This window comes from Microchirus variegatus (assembly GCF_963457635.1).
Source record: "Microchirus variegatus genome assembly, chromosome: 17".
NCBI classification, from domain to species: domain Eukaryota; kingdom Metazoa; phylum Chordata; class Actinopteri; order Pleuronectiformes; family Soleidae; genus Microchirus; species Microchirus variegatus.
Genome location: NC_139818.1, coordinates 19,760,480 through 19,778,562, shown reverse-complemented (window position 1 = coordinate 19,778,562; position 18,083 = coordinate 19,760,480). Strand labels below are relative to the sequence as shown.

At 38.5% G+C, this 18,083-nt stretch overlaps 1 protein-coding gene across 1 annotated transcript; it reads left to right on the top strand.

Annotated features, from left to right (window-relative positions):
- Window positions 1-2,889: 2,889 nt before the first annotated feature.
- LOC310939069 (sodium-dependent neutral amino acid transporter B(0)AT2-like) lies at window positions 2,890-11,842 on the top strand (the record flags this gene model as incomplete). Its single annotated transcript, XM_083903736.1, has 12 exons — window positions 2,890-2,952; window positions 5,690-5,909; window positions 6,496-6,653; window positions 7,328-7,448; window positions 7,541-7,716; window positions 8,110-8,220; window positions 8,321-8,562; window positions 9,563-9,746; window positions 9,848-10,049; window positions 10,453-10,612; window positions 10,692-10,854; window positions 11,594-11,842. The coding sequence occupies exons 2-12, from the start codon at window positions 5,690-5,692 to the stop codon at window positions 11,840-11,842; spliced, it is 1,986 nt and encodes a 661-aa protein (XP_083759862.1). The 5' UTR covers window positions 2,890-2,952.
- Window positions 11,843-18,083: the final 6,241 nt, after the last annotated feature.

Here is an 18,083-nt window from a genome sequence, read left to right as displayed (position 1 = left end):
ATCTCTCGCTCTCTCTTTGGAATTAGCATTTCATTAGACCGCAACACTCTCATTCAAGGTTTCCCAAGTCAGTCTATGTGTGTGTGTGTGTGTGTGTGTGTGTGTGTGTGGTTTCTGCTGGGATTGTGCCGCCTGAGTGAAACCAGTCTGACGACAGTGACAGTGACCTCACCAATCAAAGCTCTCTGTTCCTCAATGACCATCAACCCTGGAATCCTTGGTATTGACAGAAGTGGTTTCACCCCTCACCCAAAAAAACATTCAAAAATATACGTTTTTGTGCTTCTAGGGTGCCTCTATATCTGTGTATATGTATATATATATGTTGTATATATATATATACAGAGAGAAATTTACAATTTGTCTACACTATTATTAAGTGAACATAAAATAAAATGCTTTTCAAATAGTGACATTTATGAATTAAAAAAAAAAGCTTTGTGACAAATGAATTACTGCACATCACACGCCCAAAAAAACCACACACATAACATCAGAGTATAATACCCTCATTTAACTGAGATAAAAATCAAATTAACTTAGGACGTTCCAGCTCAAACAACTGCCGTGATTTAAATTTTTTGTAAGTTGAATCATCTTACCGAGGTCGACGGTTCTTCCCCTGCTTTATTCCTGATGTGAACAGCTGTCTGTGTGTGTGTGTGTGTGTGTGTGTGTGTGTGTGTTTACACTGAGTTTCAGTGCTTCTGCAGGTCGCCTCACACTGAACTGAACTGAAGAGCTTTCACACGACACACTTGTGTCACCTTTTTTAGCCCCGCCCAAGATACACCAACCCCACCTTAGAGATAAAATATTGACTCACTCCCCCTTCCTGTACACCTGCACTAACACACTAACACACTAACAACACACGTCTGCTTTAAACTGGAGTACAACTGTTGCAGGCTCGTAACTATGGAAATATAAAATATGAATGAAGAAAATCAGAATCAGAAGTTAAAAACCTTAACCTGTGAGGGCTCTACTCTACATCAAAAATAGTCATCCTCACTTAAAAAAAAAGATAATATAAAAAAGATATAATTTTAATTTAAAATGTATAGAGTGATTTAAAAATGTTATTTCAGGGGAACTCAGCCAACTCCCTGTGCCATTACATAACATAAGGACCCTCTTTTTAGATTTTTCAACAATTCCATGATATGATTGTTTAGCCAGACATCTGAGAGCTATTTTACATAAAATACAAATTAATTAAAAAGATGCAATTAAGCAATTGTGCGTGAAGATATTTATTTTGAGCTTTGTATTTAAAGTCTTTAGAAACTGAATCAGTTTTTTCTTCCTGTCAAAACCCCATAAATAACTTTTTCAGTCGCACAGGGGAAACTCCTTCTCTGCATTTAAACCAACCTTCCTGGAATTAAGAGCTGAATTTTTAAACCATGAGCTCAAATTGGCAACTCTTCAGTTACAGGCCTTGGCCATGGGCTGCTTCAAGAGATTCGTTGGCTGGGAATCGAATCCAGGTCAACTGTTTGGAAGGCAGCTATGCTAACCACTATACCACCAACGCCTTATGTCATGTCAGTTTTAATGGTAATGATTTATCTTGTATATGTATATATTATCTTCTGTTGGTAAACAGAAGATTAGTTGAGAGTTAGTGTGTGTTTCATTGATCACATGGTGCGCTCTCTCCATTCATAAAAATGATGATAGTTTTAACTCTATTTCTCTTTATTCCCCTTCTTTTTTTTGTTTCCTCTTAGGGCCATAGAACCTCTAGTCTGGTCAGGAGGGGGCCACTCAGTTGAAAAAGGTCCAACAGTTTCAACTAATATTTTGATATTCCATCATGATATCACGGTAGAATTTCAGAATAAAAGCGTCTGTGTTGGAAAGGATTTATAGTTCACATAACATACATGTTGCAAAACGAATCTATGAATAACAAAAACAGAAATAAAAACTTAATTCAATCACAACTGTGAAAACAGTAGACAGTGTAATACATTTAATAAGGTGATGAATATAACCTAAAGTATAATTATTATTATTGTTGTTATAATGAAAGTATTGTTCATTTTTCATGCTAATTGCCACAAAACATCGCACAGTAACGGGTGTGGTTGTAATTTGAAAGTTTTGGACCACTTGAAATCCACTGGTGGGCCTCGTGTGGCCCTCGAGCCCCAAGTTTGAAACCTCTGCTTTATTTGATTTATTGTTAACTTACTGGATGAGAACCACTGAGGTTTGAGAGTGAAAATTAAAGCACAAATAGTGGGATTTATAAACACTACAGCTGTTTCCTGTCACCAGTGTTGTAACGTAACAGAAAGTACAAATACTTTCACGTGTATGCACTTTACTTTGTTATTTATATTTTATATGAACTTTTACTTTTACTCCACTAATACCAAATTAAATCAGAAGAAGAGTTGTAGTCTAGTTTTTTCTAGTCTTGATGATCATGGGGTTATGTGTCTTCCTCAAGGACACACACTTTTGATACTTACAGTAAATGTCATGTACTTTAAGACTTTTACTTTAGTAATATTGTAAAAAAAAAAAGTGACTTAAACTTCTACCAAAGTCATTTTCTGGTAAGATACCTGTACTTTTACTCAAGCATCTGCCTGTCACTGATGAAACATCACAAACAGTCACCAGGTGGAGGTGGTGGCTCGTGCAGACACACACACACACACACACACACACACACACACACACACACACACACACACACACACACACACACACACACACACACTGTGTCCGTGGGGGTTTCACATAATCACAACAGTCCTTGAAAGTGTCTCTGTCTCCATAATGTTGTCCACCAATGGAGGAGAAAGGCGGAGTCAGGTGAAGTTTGTAACAACCCCCAAAAACATCCCACTTGACTTTGGTTTAGTGTGAGGACGCGGGGACACGCGTGGACACTCTGTGAAGAAAGAACCTCCACTGTTTTCACACAACAAGGTCAGTTTAAGACACGAATTAATCCGGGTGGGTGGGTGTTTTTCCAGGCTGACATTTTGCTGTGAAGTTTTCTCACTTTGGTGTTAAGTTCCTGACCAGTGTGTGATTTATTTGCCAACAAAACAGGCATACGTGGCAGACTGTGTGTGTGTGTGTGTGTGTGTGTCCACACAGAAATGTCACAGCTACAGCCACGAGACTGAAACACTAAAATCGGATTAAATGAATGAAGTAGTTTGCATAATCTGAATGATGCTGCTGCGCTGTGATATTTAAAGTTTGATGACAGATTCAGACTTTTGCATCAGCTTAAAAGTGAATGTTTTCATAAACTCATAAGACACGTGTGGACGTGTGTGAAATATCCCATCGCCGTAAACAAACGGTTTGTTTTTAAAAAAAGAAAAGAGAAATAATTAATAATTTAATGTGTTAAATTGCCACGTGTTACATCCAAGAACCTTTGTTTACATCATGATAAATTGCAAATTATATATTTTTTTAAATACAGCCACGAAAAACCTAATTAATCTTAACTTAAAAGGCGAGTTTAAATGGCTCGTCACGACCACGCGTGAAGGAAATAAAATGCACATAATATTAGGTATGACGTGATGCCGCGTTCAATGACCTTTCGCGCGTCCTTAGAGCGCACTACAAACTGTCACTTTAACAACAAAGTAGTTATGACCAATTAAAAGTTAATACATTAATGATTGTATAGATGTTCTGGTTATTCTGGTTATAAACTGTTGTCGGAATGTATCACAGAAGGTGTCAAATATGTGGAGCGTTTCCTTGTTTTATTTGTAAATCGTATTCTAAAAAAGATTTATAGCCCCTATTATCTGTACGGTTTTAGAGAATGTTATTTTATTTACATATTTTATTTTCATATTTTTGTTGTGTGCCCGATACAGTCCAAGTGTGACAATTAAAGATGTTACTGAAGACTACGGGATGCAGCGCCGCCGCCTCCTTATTTTTTACCTACGTCCATTGAACGCAGCATTACTACGATTGCATCACGCGGAAGAGACGAGCCCGTTTGAAGTACGCCAATGAGGCAATGAGGAGGCGCGCGATTCGCCTGAGGACTCAGAAACCCGCCGTGTTCATCGCTTGTCTTCCCTTTTCGTACCGACTATTGTACACTTTAGTGCTGTACTTGCCGTAGTCGGTGTGTTTTGCGTGCTGTGTTCGTTTTAACGTAAAGAAAACGAAGAAAAGCGTGTGACGGTACGAGCTGCGGCTCCACGTGCTCAACGGAACCGACCACTGTCATCACCGCCGACGTTTTCTGCCTCCTCTGCCTCTTTGTTTACGGCATCTCCCGGTGTTCAGGTCGGTTATGTTTGTTAGCGGTCTACTATGTTCTGTGTATCTCAAGCAACAACGTCTATTGTTATTTATTACTGGAGATTACATGCAATTTATCTGTATATCTTCAAGGAACTAGCTGCCTAGAGCTACGTAAGTGGAACCATATATGTATTGTTTGTGTTTCCAGGTGAATTAAATTAGTGTAACGGATGAGCTGGTGGATAAATATACTGTAAACTGAAATATATATATATATCCATGGGGCTTTGTCTCAGTTGACATGTTTTTCTGACAGGTCACAGTCAGAAAAAAGACAGGTGCAAATAATCAACATTTGATCCATTTTAGATTCTTTAGATTCACATTTTCATGTTGGCTTTCTGTCACTGTCCTGGTTAAAATGACCAGCGGCAGACAGAGTACACAGCTTCATTACTTGAGTAAAAGTACAGATACCTCTTGCTAAATTTTACTCAAGTACAAGTAAAAGTACTGAAGTACTTGTTTTTAAAAGTACTTGAGTATCAAGAGTACGTGAGTACATTTTCTAAATATTGCATTACTACTGCCACAGTGCTTACATTTATGTATAGAAACATCTTACATGGAGTTATGAAAAATGTTAATGTTGATACCTTGAAGAATGTAAAAGGAATTTAAAATAAAATCAAGTCATTTTCGTCTTTTTACCATGTTGCTTTATTTAACATTTCTCACTTTCCCAATAGCACAATGGCAACACTCTTTAATGGAATTTTTTGCGTCCGCATTTGAACCTGACTGTGTTAAACACATGGCATACTCAAGAACATCAAAACAAATGCTCAGCTTACATATGTAATATCACTGGCGGCGATACAGTTTTGTTTTTGTAAACAAAGCAAACACTATCATTAACTTGTTCAGAAAATTTAAATAGTCTGTCGAGGTGGGGCCACGGGTTGGCACATTCCCAGGATCGACCTGCTGCGTCTTCATCCATCGTTTTGTCTCTCAACTAAATCTAACCATGGAGTTGGTTTTTTTTGTTGTTTTTTTTTAGAAGAAGAAAAAGTAATGGCTACTCACAGTTATGGATAGAAATGTAGTGGAGTAAAGAGTACAATATTTGCCTCTCAAATATACTTGAGTAAAGTCATGAGTACTCCCAAAAAATGATACTCGAGTAAAGTACAGATCCCTCAAAATTGTACTTAAGTACTGTACTCATGTAAATGTACTCGGTTACTGAAAATTACCAGTAGAAACCAGGACATTTCTTTTTGTTAATGAAAAATATATCTATATTGCAGTCCTAAAACAAGTGTTTAGCTGCATAAAAGCGCTATGGAACATATTAAAAGCATCCGTAACGTTTGCCGTTTCTTAATCTTTTATTTTCCTTTGGGATTAACAAACTGTCTATATCTTTTAGATGGAGAAACAGCCACTGCCAACTGAAGACGACATGACGGGAACGACACAGTCGGAGCCCAACGGCCACGTGGACGAGGAGAACCAGGAATCCTCGTCTGAGCCTCCTGCCCGAGCGGGGTGGAACAGCAAAGTCGAGTACTTTTTGGCTCAAGTGGGGTTCAGTGTTGGGCTCGGAAACGTCTGGAGGTTTCCGTATCTGTGCCATCAGAATGGAGGAGGTTAGTAGCTCTACGTTTTTAGTTGCTATTCTACAATTTTATTAAAATGTTAAAATGCCAATTTATTTTAAAATTCAATACAATATGAAACAGACACAGTAGTTTTTGTTGCTTGCTGAAGTGTTATTAAAAGTGTGAAATTGGTAACATCTAATGGTGGGACTGCAGACTAACAAATGGAGGACTGCTTTGCTCACCTCTCACATTTTCCAGGTGTGTCAAGGAACTTTTGTTTCTCTTCTCATAACAGAGAAGATGCCATTCATCTTTGTTTGTGTAGTGAGCTTTAGCTTTGCTGCTGCCCTGCTCTGGCTGGTTTGTTTGTTCAGGCTGCTTTTGAAACATGGTCGCCGAAAGATGGCGGCCCTTGCCTAAAGTACATATGTCAGTTTCATTCAAAGGCTACAGAAACCAAACAATTTTAAAGTGGTCATCATACACACGTACTTTTGGGTAGTATGTTCATTTAGATTTTTTATTATTCTCAACCATGCACACCATGTCTAGGGAGTCGTCATGAAAACGGTTAAATATATTCTTCTTCCATCAGATTATTAACTTGGGTTCATTTGCTCGCTCTCCTCAGGAGCGTTCCTCCTCCTCTATGTGCTGCTGATGTTGGTCGTGGGTATTCCTCTGTTCTTCCTGGAGCTGGCAGCTGGACAGGCCATCCGACAGGGCAGCATTGGAGTGTGGAAGTACATTTCGCCGAGGCTCGCGGGGATCGGCTACTCCAGCTGTGTGGTAAGACGACGATTAGCTGTAAAATTGACCCACTCACTCAGTGTATGGTGTTGCATTAGTAAAGAGTGATGTTTTTTTCTTTCTTCTACTCTGGGAATTGATTAAACAGTCAACCTCTGTCCTTCAATCTAAAATGTAATAATGTTACATCCAGTAGCCGTTTGTCAATGCAAGTCAACTTGATTTTATTTCCATTATTAGTAGGAAACCATACATGCGCCCTGCGTATTTCACTTATAACACGGTTCAAGAGTGACCTTCTCACATTTGAAATGCATTTAAATTTTACATAAAAAGTGATGGCCCTGGTAGTTTTTTTTTATTTGTTATCGCTTAATTTTCTGCCAATCACTGGGCCTGCGTATGATCTGCAGACCTCTAGCATCGCTGACTGTCAAGGTGTGTTCACTGACCTCCAGGAGTACATACTTTATTCTTAGTTCACTTAACGCAATATGAGGCGTTGGTTTTTTTTTTTTTTTTTTTTTTTTATAGTTTTATTGTATGACTTGTTTATTTGTTTGTATACCTTCTACAGTGTTCTATTGTATGTTTTATGCTTTTATATTTGATTTGTTTTATTTATTTCTTAAATGCTTTACAAATACATGTAATATTTTTACCTAGCAAACTAAGGTTATGAAACTCATCGTCTTGTTCTTAAATGTCTCCAGGTGTGTTTCTTTGTGGCGCTCTACTACAATGTGATCCTCGCTTGGAGTCTTTTCTATCTTGGGAACTCATTTCAGTCGCCGTTACCTTGGAATCAGTGTCCAGAGCAGGGGAATGGGACAGGTGAACACAGAAAACGATTAAAACCTTATGAGTTGTTGTGTTATATATATTCGATTAGTAATTGCTTTATTTTGTGAATGTCTTTCCTACAGTGAAAGAATGTGAGAAGAGCTCCCCCACGTCGTATTTCTGGTACCGGAAAGCTTTGGATATCACAGACTCAATCGATGACACGGGCTCATTCAACCCGTATATCACCTGCTGCCTTCTGGCAGCCTGGACCATCGTGTGCCTGGGAATGTTCAAGGGTATCAAGACCTCTGTCAAGGTAACTATGAGATGTTTTGGCTACTGGCTGTCCGTTTATAGATGGTGCATATTTAAGCATGAAAATGATGTTTTTATGCATTTTATTTAAAGACGACACCTAAAATGGTTATTTAATCCAGTTCAGGCTGACATCAGGTGTTTCACGCAATTACTGACTTAAGCACTTAGCGTCTCAATTACAAAGGCCATATGTTCAGTGTGTAACGAGCAGCAGGCTTATGCCAGATTAGATGAAACGTCAGTTCCTCCATGTGGGGAAATGGGTTGTTAAGCAGCAAAATTAGCAGGAATTAAAGACATTTTACACAATGTAAACTCTTGCAGAAAAGAGAACATTTAATTTGTTATCTAACTGGTAGTGTCATGATAATCATTTTTGTCTTTTTTTAAGGTGATGTATTTCTCCTCCATCTTCCCCTACGTGGTTCTCTTCTGCTTCCTTGTCCGAGGACTCATGCTTGATGGAGCCTTAGAGGGAGTCACCTACATGTTCTATCCTAAGGTATTTTTGCAGATTAACTGATTGGTTCAATGTGGAGTGGTTCAGACTAATGTCCCTATTGTCCTCATTTTTTTGTGTTTTCTCTCTCCACATTTTTTAGCTGGAAATCTGGGGTAACATTCAGGTCTGGAGACAGGCAGCCACACAGGTTTTCTTTGCCCTGGGTCTTGGCTTTGGGTCCATCATCGCCTACTCCTCGTACAATCCGAGGAATAACAACTGTCACCGCGACGCGTTCACGGTCTCCACGATAAACTTCCTCACGTCATTGTTGGCGACTCTGGTGGTGTTTGCCGTCCTTGGCTTTCGTGCAAAGGGCAAGGTCATGGATTGCGTTGTCAGGTAGGTTTGTGTCATTCATGTGTCACGAAGTGTTCCGACAATGACGGTGTGCAAATAACAAACAGTCTTACCCAACATTAGGGGTAAAAAATCGACAGTGATATAAATCCAGGTCGATTACGATGATCAGCTTTGGGCATATTTACTCGATCACACAAGGATAAATGCTCGTGTATGTACTTGTATTTGTCTACATTCATCTTGTTAAAGCATCTTTTTTGCTTTGTATCTCAGTGAAATCTTGAGCTAATCTTGAGCTGAAAAAATGAATAGATGAGTAAATTAATCGTAAACTATTTTGATAATCGATTAATCGGTTTGAAGCTTTTTTTCATGATTAAAACAAGATTTCTGATTGTTTTAGCTTCTTAAATGTGAATATTTTCTATGTTTCTTTGCTCCACATAACAAAGAAATCATTAAAACTGAATCATTTTGGTTTATGGACAAATCAAGACATCCGAGAACATCATCATATCCAAGTTTGACAAACACTGACCAACGTTTTTTAAAATTTTCTGACATTTTATGGACCAGGCGATTATTCGAGAAAATAAACGACCGATTAATCGACAGATTAATCGATTACGAAATGAATTGTTAGTTGTAGCTCTACACTAATCTCTAGCTTATTCAGTTTTCAGTGCAGATGCTCTAAATATAGCAGTATTAAAAATAATCATATAAACAATCAGCCCTATCTAAAGTGTGACACACTGAATACTGAATGAATGAATAAATGAATCGTTTATTTCGGGCATGACAAGTAATCAACATCTGCACACATCAGCATTTAAATTCATACACATGACCGAAAGGGACAGCGGGAGAAGCAAAGCTTATCTAGTCCCGCCCCCATTACACAGAAATTTTTATTTCTTCTTTTTTTGTTTTACTCAACTGAACCTCGACTTAACAAAATAAACAAAGGTTGTAATATCTATCATAAAATCATAGTTATATTTTTGCTACAGCCTCATTTCTAACTCTTTGTTCTCAGTAATGTGAAGGAGCTGTCGGAGCAGATTGGCAGCAGTCATGTGGACGGAAGTTGGATGCCAACCTTCAACTACTCTGATCCCAGCTCTGTGGATCTGGAACAATACAGAGCCTGGTTTAAAGAGCACGGCAAACAAATTCCTGGCAATTTAACCGACTGTGACCTGGAAACAGAGATGCAGAAGGTAGCTTTTACAGAAAGAATATAACTGTCCTAATAGTCCTAATTATTTCCGTACTTATTGTGCTGTGAAAACTAAAGCTGTCACTCTTGCTTGTTTTTCAGGGTGTGGAGGGCACAGGTCTGGCTTTTATTGCCTTCACAGAAGCCATGGCACTTTTGCCCGGCAGCCCCTTCTGGTCAGCGCTCTTCTTCCTCATGTTGCTCAACCTGGGACTCAGCACAATGTTTGGCACTATGGAGGGCATCCTCGCCCCCCTCACTGACCGCTACACGACTCTGGCCAACAACAAGACCAAACTCACAGGTAAGACTCAAATTGTTGGTCTGGCAAACCCAGATAATAATGATTAGAACTGCAACTAACGATTATTCACGTAGTCGATTAGTCTGTCGATTATTTTCACGATTAATCGTTTGGTCCATAAAATGTCAAAAAACGTAGATCAGTGTTTGTCAAACCTGGAAATGACAATGTTCACGAATGTCTTGTTTTGACCACAAACCAAAAAAAAAGATTTTTTTTGTTGGGTGGAGCAAAGAACGAAGAAAATATTCACATTAAGAAGCTAAAACGATCAGAAATGTTGTTTTAATAATGAAAAATTGGATATTTCCAAGTTCAAGGATGGTACATTCAAAGATTCCAAACAAAGAAGCCAACAAAAGAAATAGAAATTTGATTGTTCGTGGTCTCTCTTTTCTCCCAGTTTTCACCTGCATGGTCGGCTTTGTGATCGGCCTGCTCTTCACCCAGCGCTGTGGGAACTACTTTGTAACCATGTTCGACGATTACTCCGCCACGCTGCCACTCATCATTGTGGTGGTCTTTGAGACCTTCAGTGTGTCTTGGCTGTACGGAGCGGACAGGTGAGGTATTACGTTCAGCCACCGTGGACGACTGAATTTCCACGCAGACTCTGAACCTTCACCATTCTGTTTTCTAAAGGTTCCTTGATGATATTGAAGTAATGCTGGGATGGCGTCCCAGTGTGATATACAAATACCTGTGGAAATACATTTGTCTGCTTGCCATGCTGGGGCTGCTGGCAGCTACTGGCATTCGGATGATCATCACACCGCCTACTTATATGGCATGGAACCAGGAGAAGGTGTGTATTATCTTGTTAACAACATAGCAGTGACTAAGTTTCTCAGCCATTTAAAAACATGAACAGCTTGAGGCAGTGCTGCCACAAGATGGGTTTATTCTGGAAATCCTGCTTTGTTATGGTGGTTGGTAGCTTGATGAAGCAATATTTCAAAGTTTCAGCTTAAAACGAATTTACATTCAGGATTAAAAAAAAAAAAATTAATTTCACAAGATGCAAAACACGTTTCCAAGTGGAAAAACAAATTTGCAGAGCTTGAGATAAATTTGCAAAATGTGAATCACAAATCTTCAAAAGCCATAATTCCTCTGGGAAAGGAATGTACCAAATGCTGCAAGTTGGGTATAAGTGATAACCATGGGTTTATGCTGCTGCTAGTGTCTATAAAATCACTCTAGACTTCGCTGGTACCATCTAAGTTATACTACAACACCTTTTTGGAAATATAAATCGTAGTTTAAATTGTACTGTAAAGTCTGGAGTGACTATAAAACACTGACACTGGCAGCCATTACTCTCAAGGTTTTCTAGAAGGAAATGATGACAATTATCCAAATAGGCGTTGTAGTGTAATCTAAATCCAGTGAAGTCTGCACAATGTACCGTTATAAACAATATCGTTTAATCTTTTTTTAATAGAAATTACATCTGCAAGTTGATATGGCATTTTTATGATTGTAGCCTTTTTACTTCAGTGAAAATCTTTTAAAATAAATGCTTTTGTGATCGTGTTCCTCAGGCGTCTGAGGAGCACCTGCAGTACCCAGGCTGGGCTCTGGCTGTTCTGGCTTTACTCATCATATTCGCCATGATGCCCATCCCCGTGGCTCTGATCCACGCCCTCCTGCAGGAAAGGTCAACTCGATCCTCCAGAGAGGCGGAGACCGGTCAGTACAGCATCGTTAGCACCGACGACAAGTTAGAAACTCCAATGACGGACATGACAGAACTGGACCAGAGGAATGGGACGACTGCTCCCTTTTCCTAAACGCTGTGACGACACAAAGGACCTGCAGTAGAAGGACTGTGTAATTTGACCTCTCTTTAGTGCAGCCATGGCACAGAGGGTGGAACCAAATATTCTTTATTTTAATATTTGAAACCTTTTTTATACTTCTATGAAGCCCACCGATATCCAGAGCATTTTTAAAAATGATTTTATTGACTCTCTTCAAACTGGTCGGACAAATCACAACCATTTATCAAAAAAATGGGGCTGCTTTGAGAGCAATCCTCCAACTGTTGGTCACAGTCTCCCCAATGAGGAAAACAAACTGCTACAACTGTAGTTTGTTTACATATTTACATCACTTTACTCTACACCATCTCACACTGCTGTTTACTTCTGCTTGGAGCTGGAAAATGAACTGAAAGATTCCAGTCCCTGTGGTGTAAATTGATCCTGTGATGTCATTTGCAACAAAGCTCGTTTTTATATATATATGTATATATATATTGTTTTCCAAATGACTCTGACGCATCATTTTTGTATACATATTTGTATATTTATCTAAAAAAACGAAACGTTTTTCACTTGAATTCATAGATGTTACTGTTGAATGTAACCAAACCAAAACACAAGTCTCAACAACAACACAAACGTGAGTTAAACGCAGGCACTACACGGGTGTCCTTGTTCAACACGGCCACACAGTGAACAGAAAAATCTCTTCATGATAAACAGATGTGTTTTATGATCCTCTCACTTGTTTTATTGAAGCATTAGGAACAACAGGTCTTACTAAACTACTACACCGAGAGACTGTTACACCAAAAACATCAATGCATTCAGGATGACATAAAGGCTGTGTTCAGATTACCAGGCTTATCCTTTTTTTTTCCTCTTAATGTGACTCGAGTCATAGTCTCTGAATTATGTAATATCTAGCTGTGAATGAGAACAGTCATATAAGTGCCCATCTAGGACTTTGGTTTCTGAGATTTCCTGATGGTGATTAATTGAATTTCTGTTGTTGACATACAAAAATCGGACAGTAATGGTTAGGCTCAGTTAACGTGCTAATATTAAGTAAAATGAGGTGATTTTGTTTTTAAATTATTATTATTAGTATTACTTTATTAAAAATACAGTGTCAACATCTAAAAAAAAAATAGATGTTTAATGTGTAAAAATATGTGATCATATGTACAAACTGATACGTGATTGGTCTCCTGTTTCTTTTAAGCGCTTGCGGTTAACTATTTACGGGAGTACATTGAATGCAACTCGCAGACTATCTGAGTGTGGATGTTACCCTTTCTCCCCACATCTCAACATAAATCATAATGGTTGGCTTATCTCACACTCTAATCTGAACATAGCCTGCAGCTACAGCTGTCAGCTACAGTGTTATTATACATGTTTACATACATGTGTGCTAAGTTACGATGATGGATGTCTTCAGGGTTAGGTGTGTATGTGTAACATTCTCTGTGTGATCCTTAACCCTGGTGTTCAGCATCTGAGCATTTGCCACTGAACTAGAGCTGCAACAATCCATCGACGAACAATCTGTTACTAAATAACTTGGCTTCTTCTATGACGGTAAACTGAGTGTGGACAGAATGAGAGACATTTGAGGTGAGAATTTAAGAGAATGAAAGTGTGCCATTTCTGTGATCAGCACTTTAGTTGTTGTTATCGTTTTTTTGCCAAATGGGTTGGCCATCTGTCATCTGATGCGATGGTACAAACACAGGGTAGAAAAACATTCGTTGTCTAAGTATGTGTATATAGCACTTTCACGTTCTTCAAGAATTAATGTTTTAGAAATGTGGAACTATTGCCTTTCTCTGTGAATCAAATTTCCTTTGATATATATATATATATGTATGTATATATATATATATATATATATATATGTATGTATATATATGTATGTATATGTATATATATATATATATATATATATATATATATATATATATATATATATATATATATATATATATATATATATATATATATATATATATATATATTTTATTTTTTTTGTGGGGATTTTTGTTTTACTTTAAATCCAGAGATTTATTTCATGTGATCAGTTGATGTGTTGATTTTGTAAAACAAGTTTGGCCTTAAAAATCATTGTTTTTCGTATTTTGTTGTGACAGTGTTTCGAAGTATATTGTTATTTTGTACTTTTTCAACCGATTCTGATGGAGATAAAAAAAATGTGTATGGACTTGAATATGAGCGTGCCTGTATAGAGTGCCTTCACACTGAACAAAGTGTTAATCATTCCAGCCTTCTGTGATTTTAAAAGTGGGTTTCACTTCTCAGTCGTCTGTACAAAATGATTTGTTTTTAGAAAATGCATTGCCTGTGCTACTGTGTATATAGTATATTGTCTTTTTAATTAAAGTATTTGAGCATGATGACTCTGTATTTAAGCAATGTTTCAGGACTGCTACATCTTTTTTTTTATAGTTTTTCTTGCAGGGTGTTTGCTTTCGAAGCATTTCTAAATCAACGTTGGACGGACTTGGAACAACACCTGGTGTCTGCACAAATATCTGCTGAGGGAAGCTGGAGCATATCAGGATAGTGGTGAGCAGCAGCTGTGCCACAACTTGTTGCCACAGTGTGAAGTTTTGTTTTTCTTGCCGACTGTTTGGGAATTACTTCTTGGGTCCCTGGCAGATCTTAGTTAATCTATCTTAGAGCAGGTGGCTTGAGACCGTGATGTTCAAGGCTATAAAAACATTTGATAACACTGAGGATTTAAAACACAGCCTTATTGTTGGGCGCAGTGGAGGATCAGTGCCTGTCTTTTTTTATTGTTTTTTATTCTGTATCACATCTCCTTGGAAAGTTGTAAGCTGTTGCAGACGCACAAACCAGAAAAGAATCTAATGTTACACTGTTGTAATATACTGTAAATGTCTTTGTCCTGATGGTACAATTTAATCTAATAATAACTTGGAATTATGCATTTTATGAATATATATTTGTTTATATTGGGATTTTGTATTTAAACACATTTTTAACATGAAAATTAAGCAGTCCATGTTCCACTTCTATTGTAATTCATTGTCATGACAGTAGGTTGTGTTAGTGTCACATGATGGTTTGGCTCATTATTTATTTTTTTTAGTCTAAAAGCTTACACTAAATATGTGCCAATGTATGCAGGAAGTCTCTGTGATATCACTTCTTTTCTTTTTAGATTTCTTTGGCTTTCTCTCCTCTCTCTACATATATGTGTTTGAAAAATGTGTGTGATTACGCTGAAGGATGGATGCACACTGTGCTCCCCCTGGATATAGTGTTATTTGTCTGGGGAGTTCAGTTGTCTTGGATGCACTCTCACCTCAGTCAGAGACAGACGGAGACGGAGAGGACAGGACCAACACCCAAACGCTACACAAACACCACATCCTCCTTCACTTCGACCTCAGGTAAATGCAACTATTAAGATCCGTTTTGAATGTTGAACTTTGTTCAGTTGTGCATGTATTAATAATACTTTCAGCCTCAGTGAACCTTTAGTCAAAACTACACAGTATAAAACAACAAAGTGGAGTGTTATTTTGGCTTAAATAGGTCGAGCTACTTGCTAATCTGTACTTTTTAGCATGTGCATGTTGTCTTTTTGAATTAAACCCTTTTTGACAGATTAGCGGTGTTTGAAATAAACCAGCATTTACAAAGAAAGTTTATTGAATTCCATGTTAATAATTGTGTTTATGTGATACGGTTTACTTTTTAAATGACTTACATTTCCTTCCATTGCAACGAAAACACAATGACTTGTGGGTTGTATAATTAGTTATCACACTAATGTACATTTTTTCCACACTGTGAACTTCTAGTGAGAAAATAAGATGTTAAATAAATGAAAAAAAAATATGTTTACCTGATATTTTATTCAATAGTGGAAAAAATACCAATTATTTTGCTGTTTACTTGTTGTCTACTGCTGTCTGTGGACAATCAAGGAGATTCCCCTTTTCCCTTTATACGCTGAAGACATTTTAAAAGGTGAAATGCAATTTTTCTACGCAAGAAATAAAGCCTTTCTTTAACTGTATAAATGCATAAGTCAGAATTATACCTTCCTCTCAGCACATCAGGATATAACAAAGAGGAAAAAGAGGGATTTAGCACCTTAGCGGCTATTGTTTACAATAACCATGTAGTGTCTTATCTGATGTCTCTTTATATGGTTACAGGTGAACCCGTGGATGACTTGCATGGCGTGCCTGGCACCTCTGTGCCTGCTGCTGCTGGTGTTTCCACTGAGCAGCTCCCAGAGCACCATGCAGCAGCAGCAGATCAATGGCCATCAGGCCCCAGCAGCTCCTCCTCCTCCTCCAACGCACATAAGAGACCTTCTTAGGAAGGAGGACACCACTCACTTAAATGCAAAGCGAGCATGTAAGTCTAATCTCAGAAAAAAATGAAATAAAAATAAAAATGTTCCTTGTTTGTTCAGTGTGAAAAGCTCCCTCTGCTGGTCTTGAAGTGTGTGTGTGCTCTTCCACAGATGGACGCGTAGACAACGATAACGCCAAAGTCGGTCTGTTCATCGCTGCTGCTTTGGGAACCTTCACCTTGATGGCTGCGGTTTACTGCATCTACAACAAGTTCTACACCAAACAACAGTACCTGCACACCCAGCTGGACGATGACATGGGTACGTTTAGAAGGTTTTTATCAAACCGTCGTACTGTGTTTGTTTCTGCGGGATTATTGTATTTGACTGTTGACTTCACTAAATGTCAGTAAATTATGGAGTCAAGCAAAATCAAAAAAGTTACTGTAAACTACAAATCCACTAGAATATCTTTTATATTAGATAGTGTTATACCTGTACCAATTACTCATTGACCTGGTGGAGAGTGAACTTCTAGTCTGTCAGACGGGGCTGGACAAGTGAAGAGTCCAACAGTTATTGAAGTGTCAGGAAGTGGAATTTCACTAGTGGTATTGGTGTCGCTGGGTTGCCAGGTTTGTACGATGTGCCGATCTCAGCTGACACAGGGCGATAGGTGAGGTCATACCCTTAGATTAAAGTAGCAACCAACTGACTTCCTGTTTTATTTTATTTTGTGGCGTTTGAAGTGGAAGTGGAATTTCAATAGTGGTATTGGTGTCGCTGGGTTGCCAGGTTTGTACTCAAGGCCGCAAAAGCAGGCGCCCAATGTTTTCTGTGTTTCAAAAACAAATTGTAACCTCAATATTTGAGAATATTTCATTTTTCTCAGGTCTAATAGGTCAAATTAAGACTTGAGTCAAGTCGCATGACTCAAGTCATACACCTGTGATAATAAGCTCATACGGCTTGATAACGTTCACAGAATTTCCAAGTAAAATTGTTAATTTTTGTATTGAACGACATATGGTTAATAAAAAAAAACATATTTAAGATGCACAATGACTATAAATAACAATAAAAGACCGAAACAACCATAACTTTGATGTTGAGACTTCTGCTCTCTGGTGTTTCTCATGTGTTTTGTCTGCAGATTTAACCTCTGACCCCATGGACCCTCCCTCTTCTGTGTTTTTCCACACCTCCGGCAACTCCAGCGCGATAGACGTGCGCAAAGCCGGTTACGGCTCTCTCTCGGACACTCCGTCCATCATCTGTGTCCCGCCCAGCCTGTCCCCTCCTCCCTCCGCCATGCCCTTCCCTCCTCGCTTCCTCTCCTCTCAGTCTCTGAGAACTATATCGGCTCAGGATCTGGAGAAGAGCTGCATCTGATACCGATCTCTTAGTTAGCGATTTGACACGTTTGAATGATTTTAACACCGACCACATGTCTCACTTGTTTGTTGTTGCATTTCGATAAATCAACCCGTCGTTGTTGCACTTGTATACAGATGCAATAAATTAGATCTCTGCACATTTTCTAACACCATCCGTCCTCTCAGTTGTCTTTCAGCATGCACCAGAAAATAAAGTCTCATGATGAATGGAATACTGATTTTTTTTTGGGCAACACTGTCTGTAATGTATTAAAACACACCATCCATGCAGCCATCTTGGACCACTTTATCCTCCACATGAGGGTGAAAGGTGGGGTCACACCCTGGACAGACCACCAGTCCATCACAGGGCCACATAGAGTCCATTAACAGTTTCCAGTTGACCTAATCTCCAATTCTGCACGTTTTTGGACTGTGGGAGGAAAGCAGAGATCCTGGAGAAAACCCACGCACACGGAGGAGAACATGCAAAGGCAAGAGTATTATAACACCCACAATGAGACAATTTATAAAG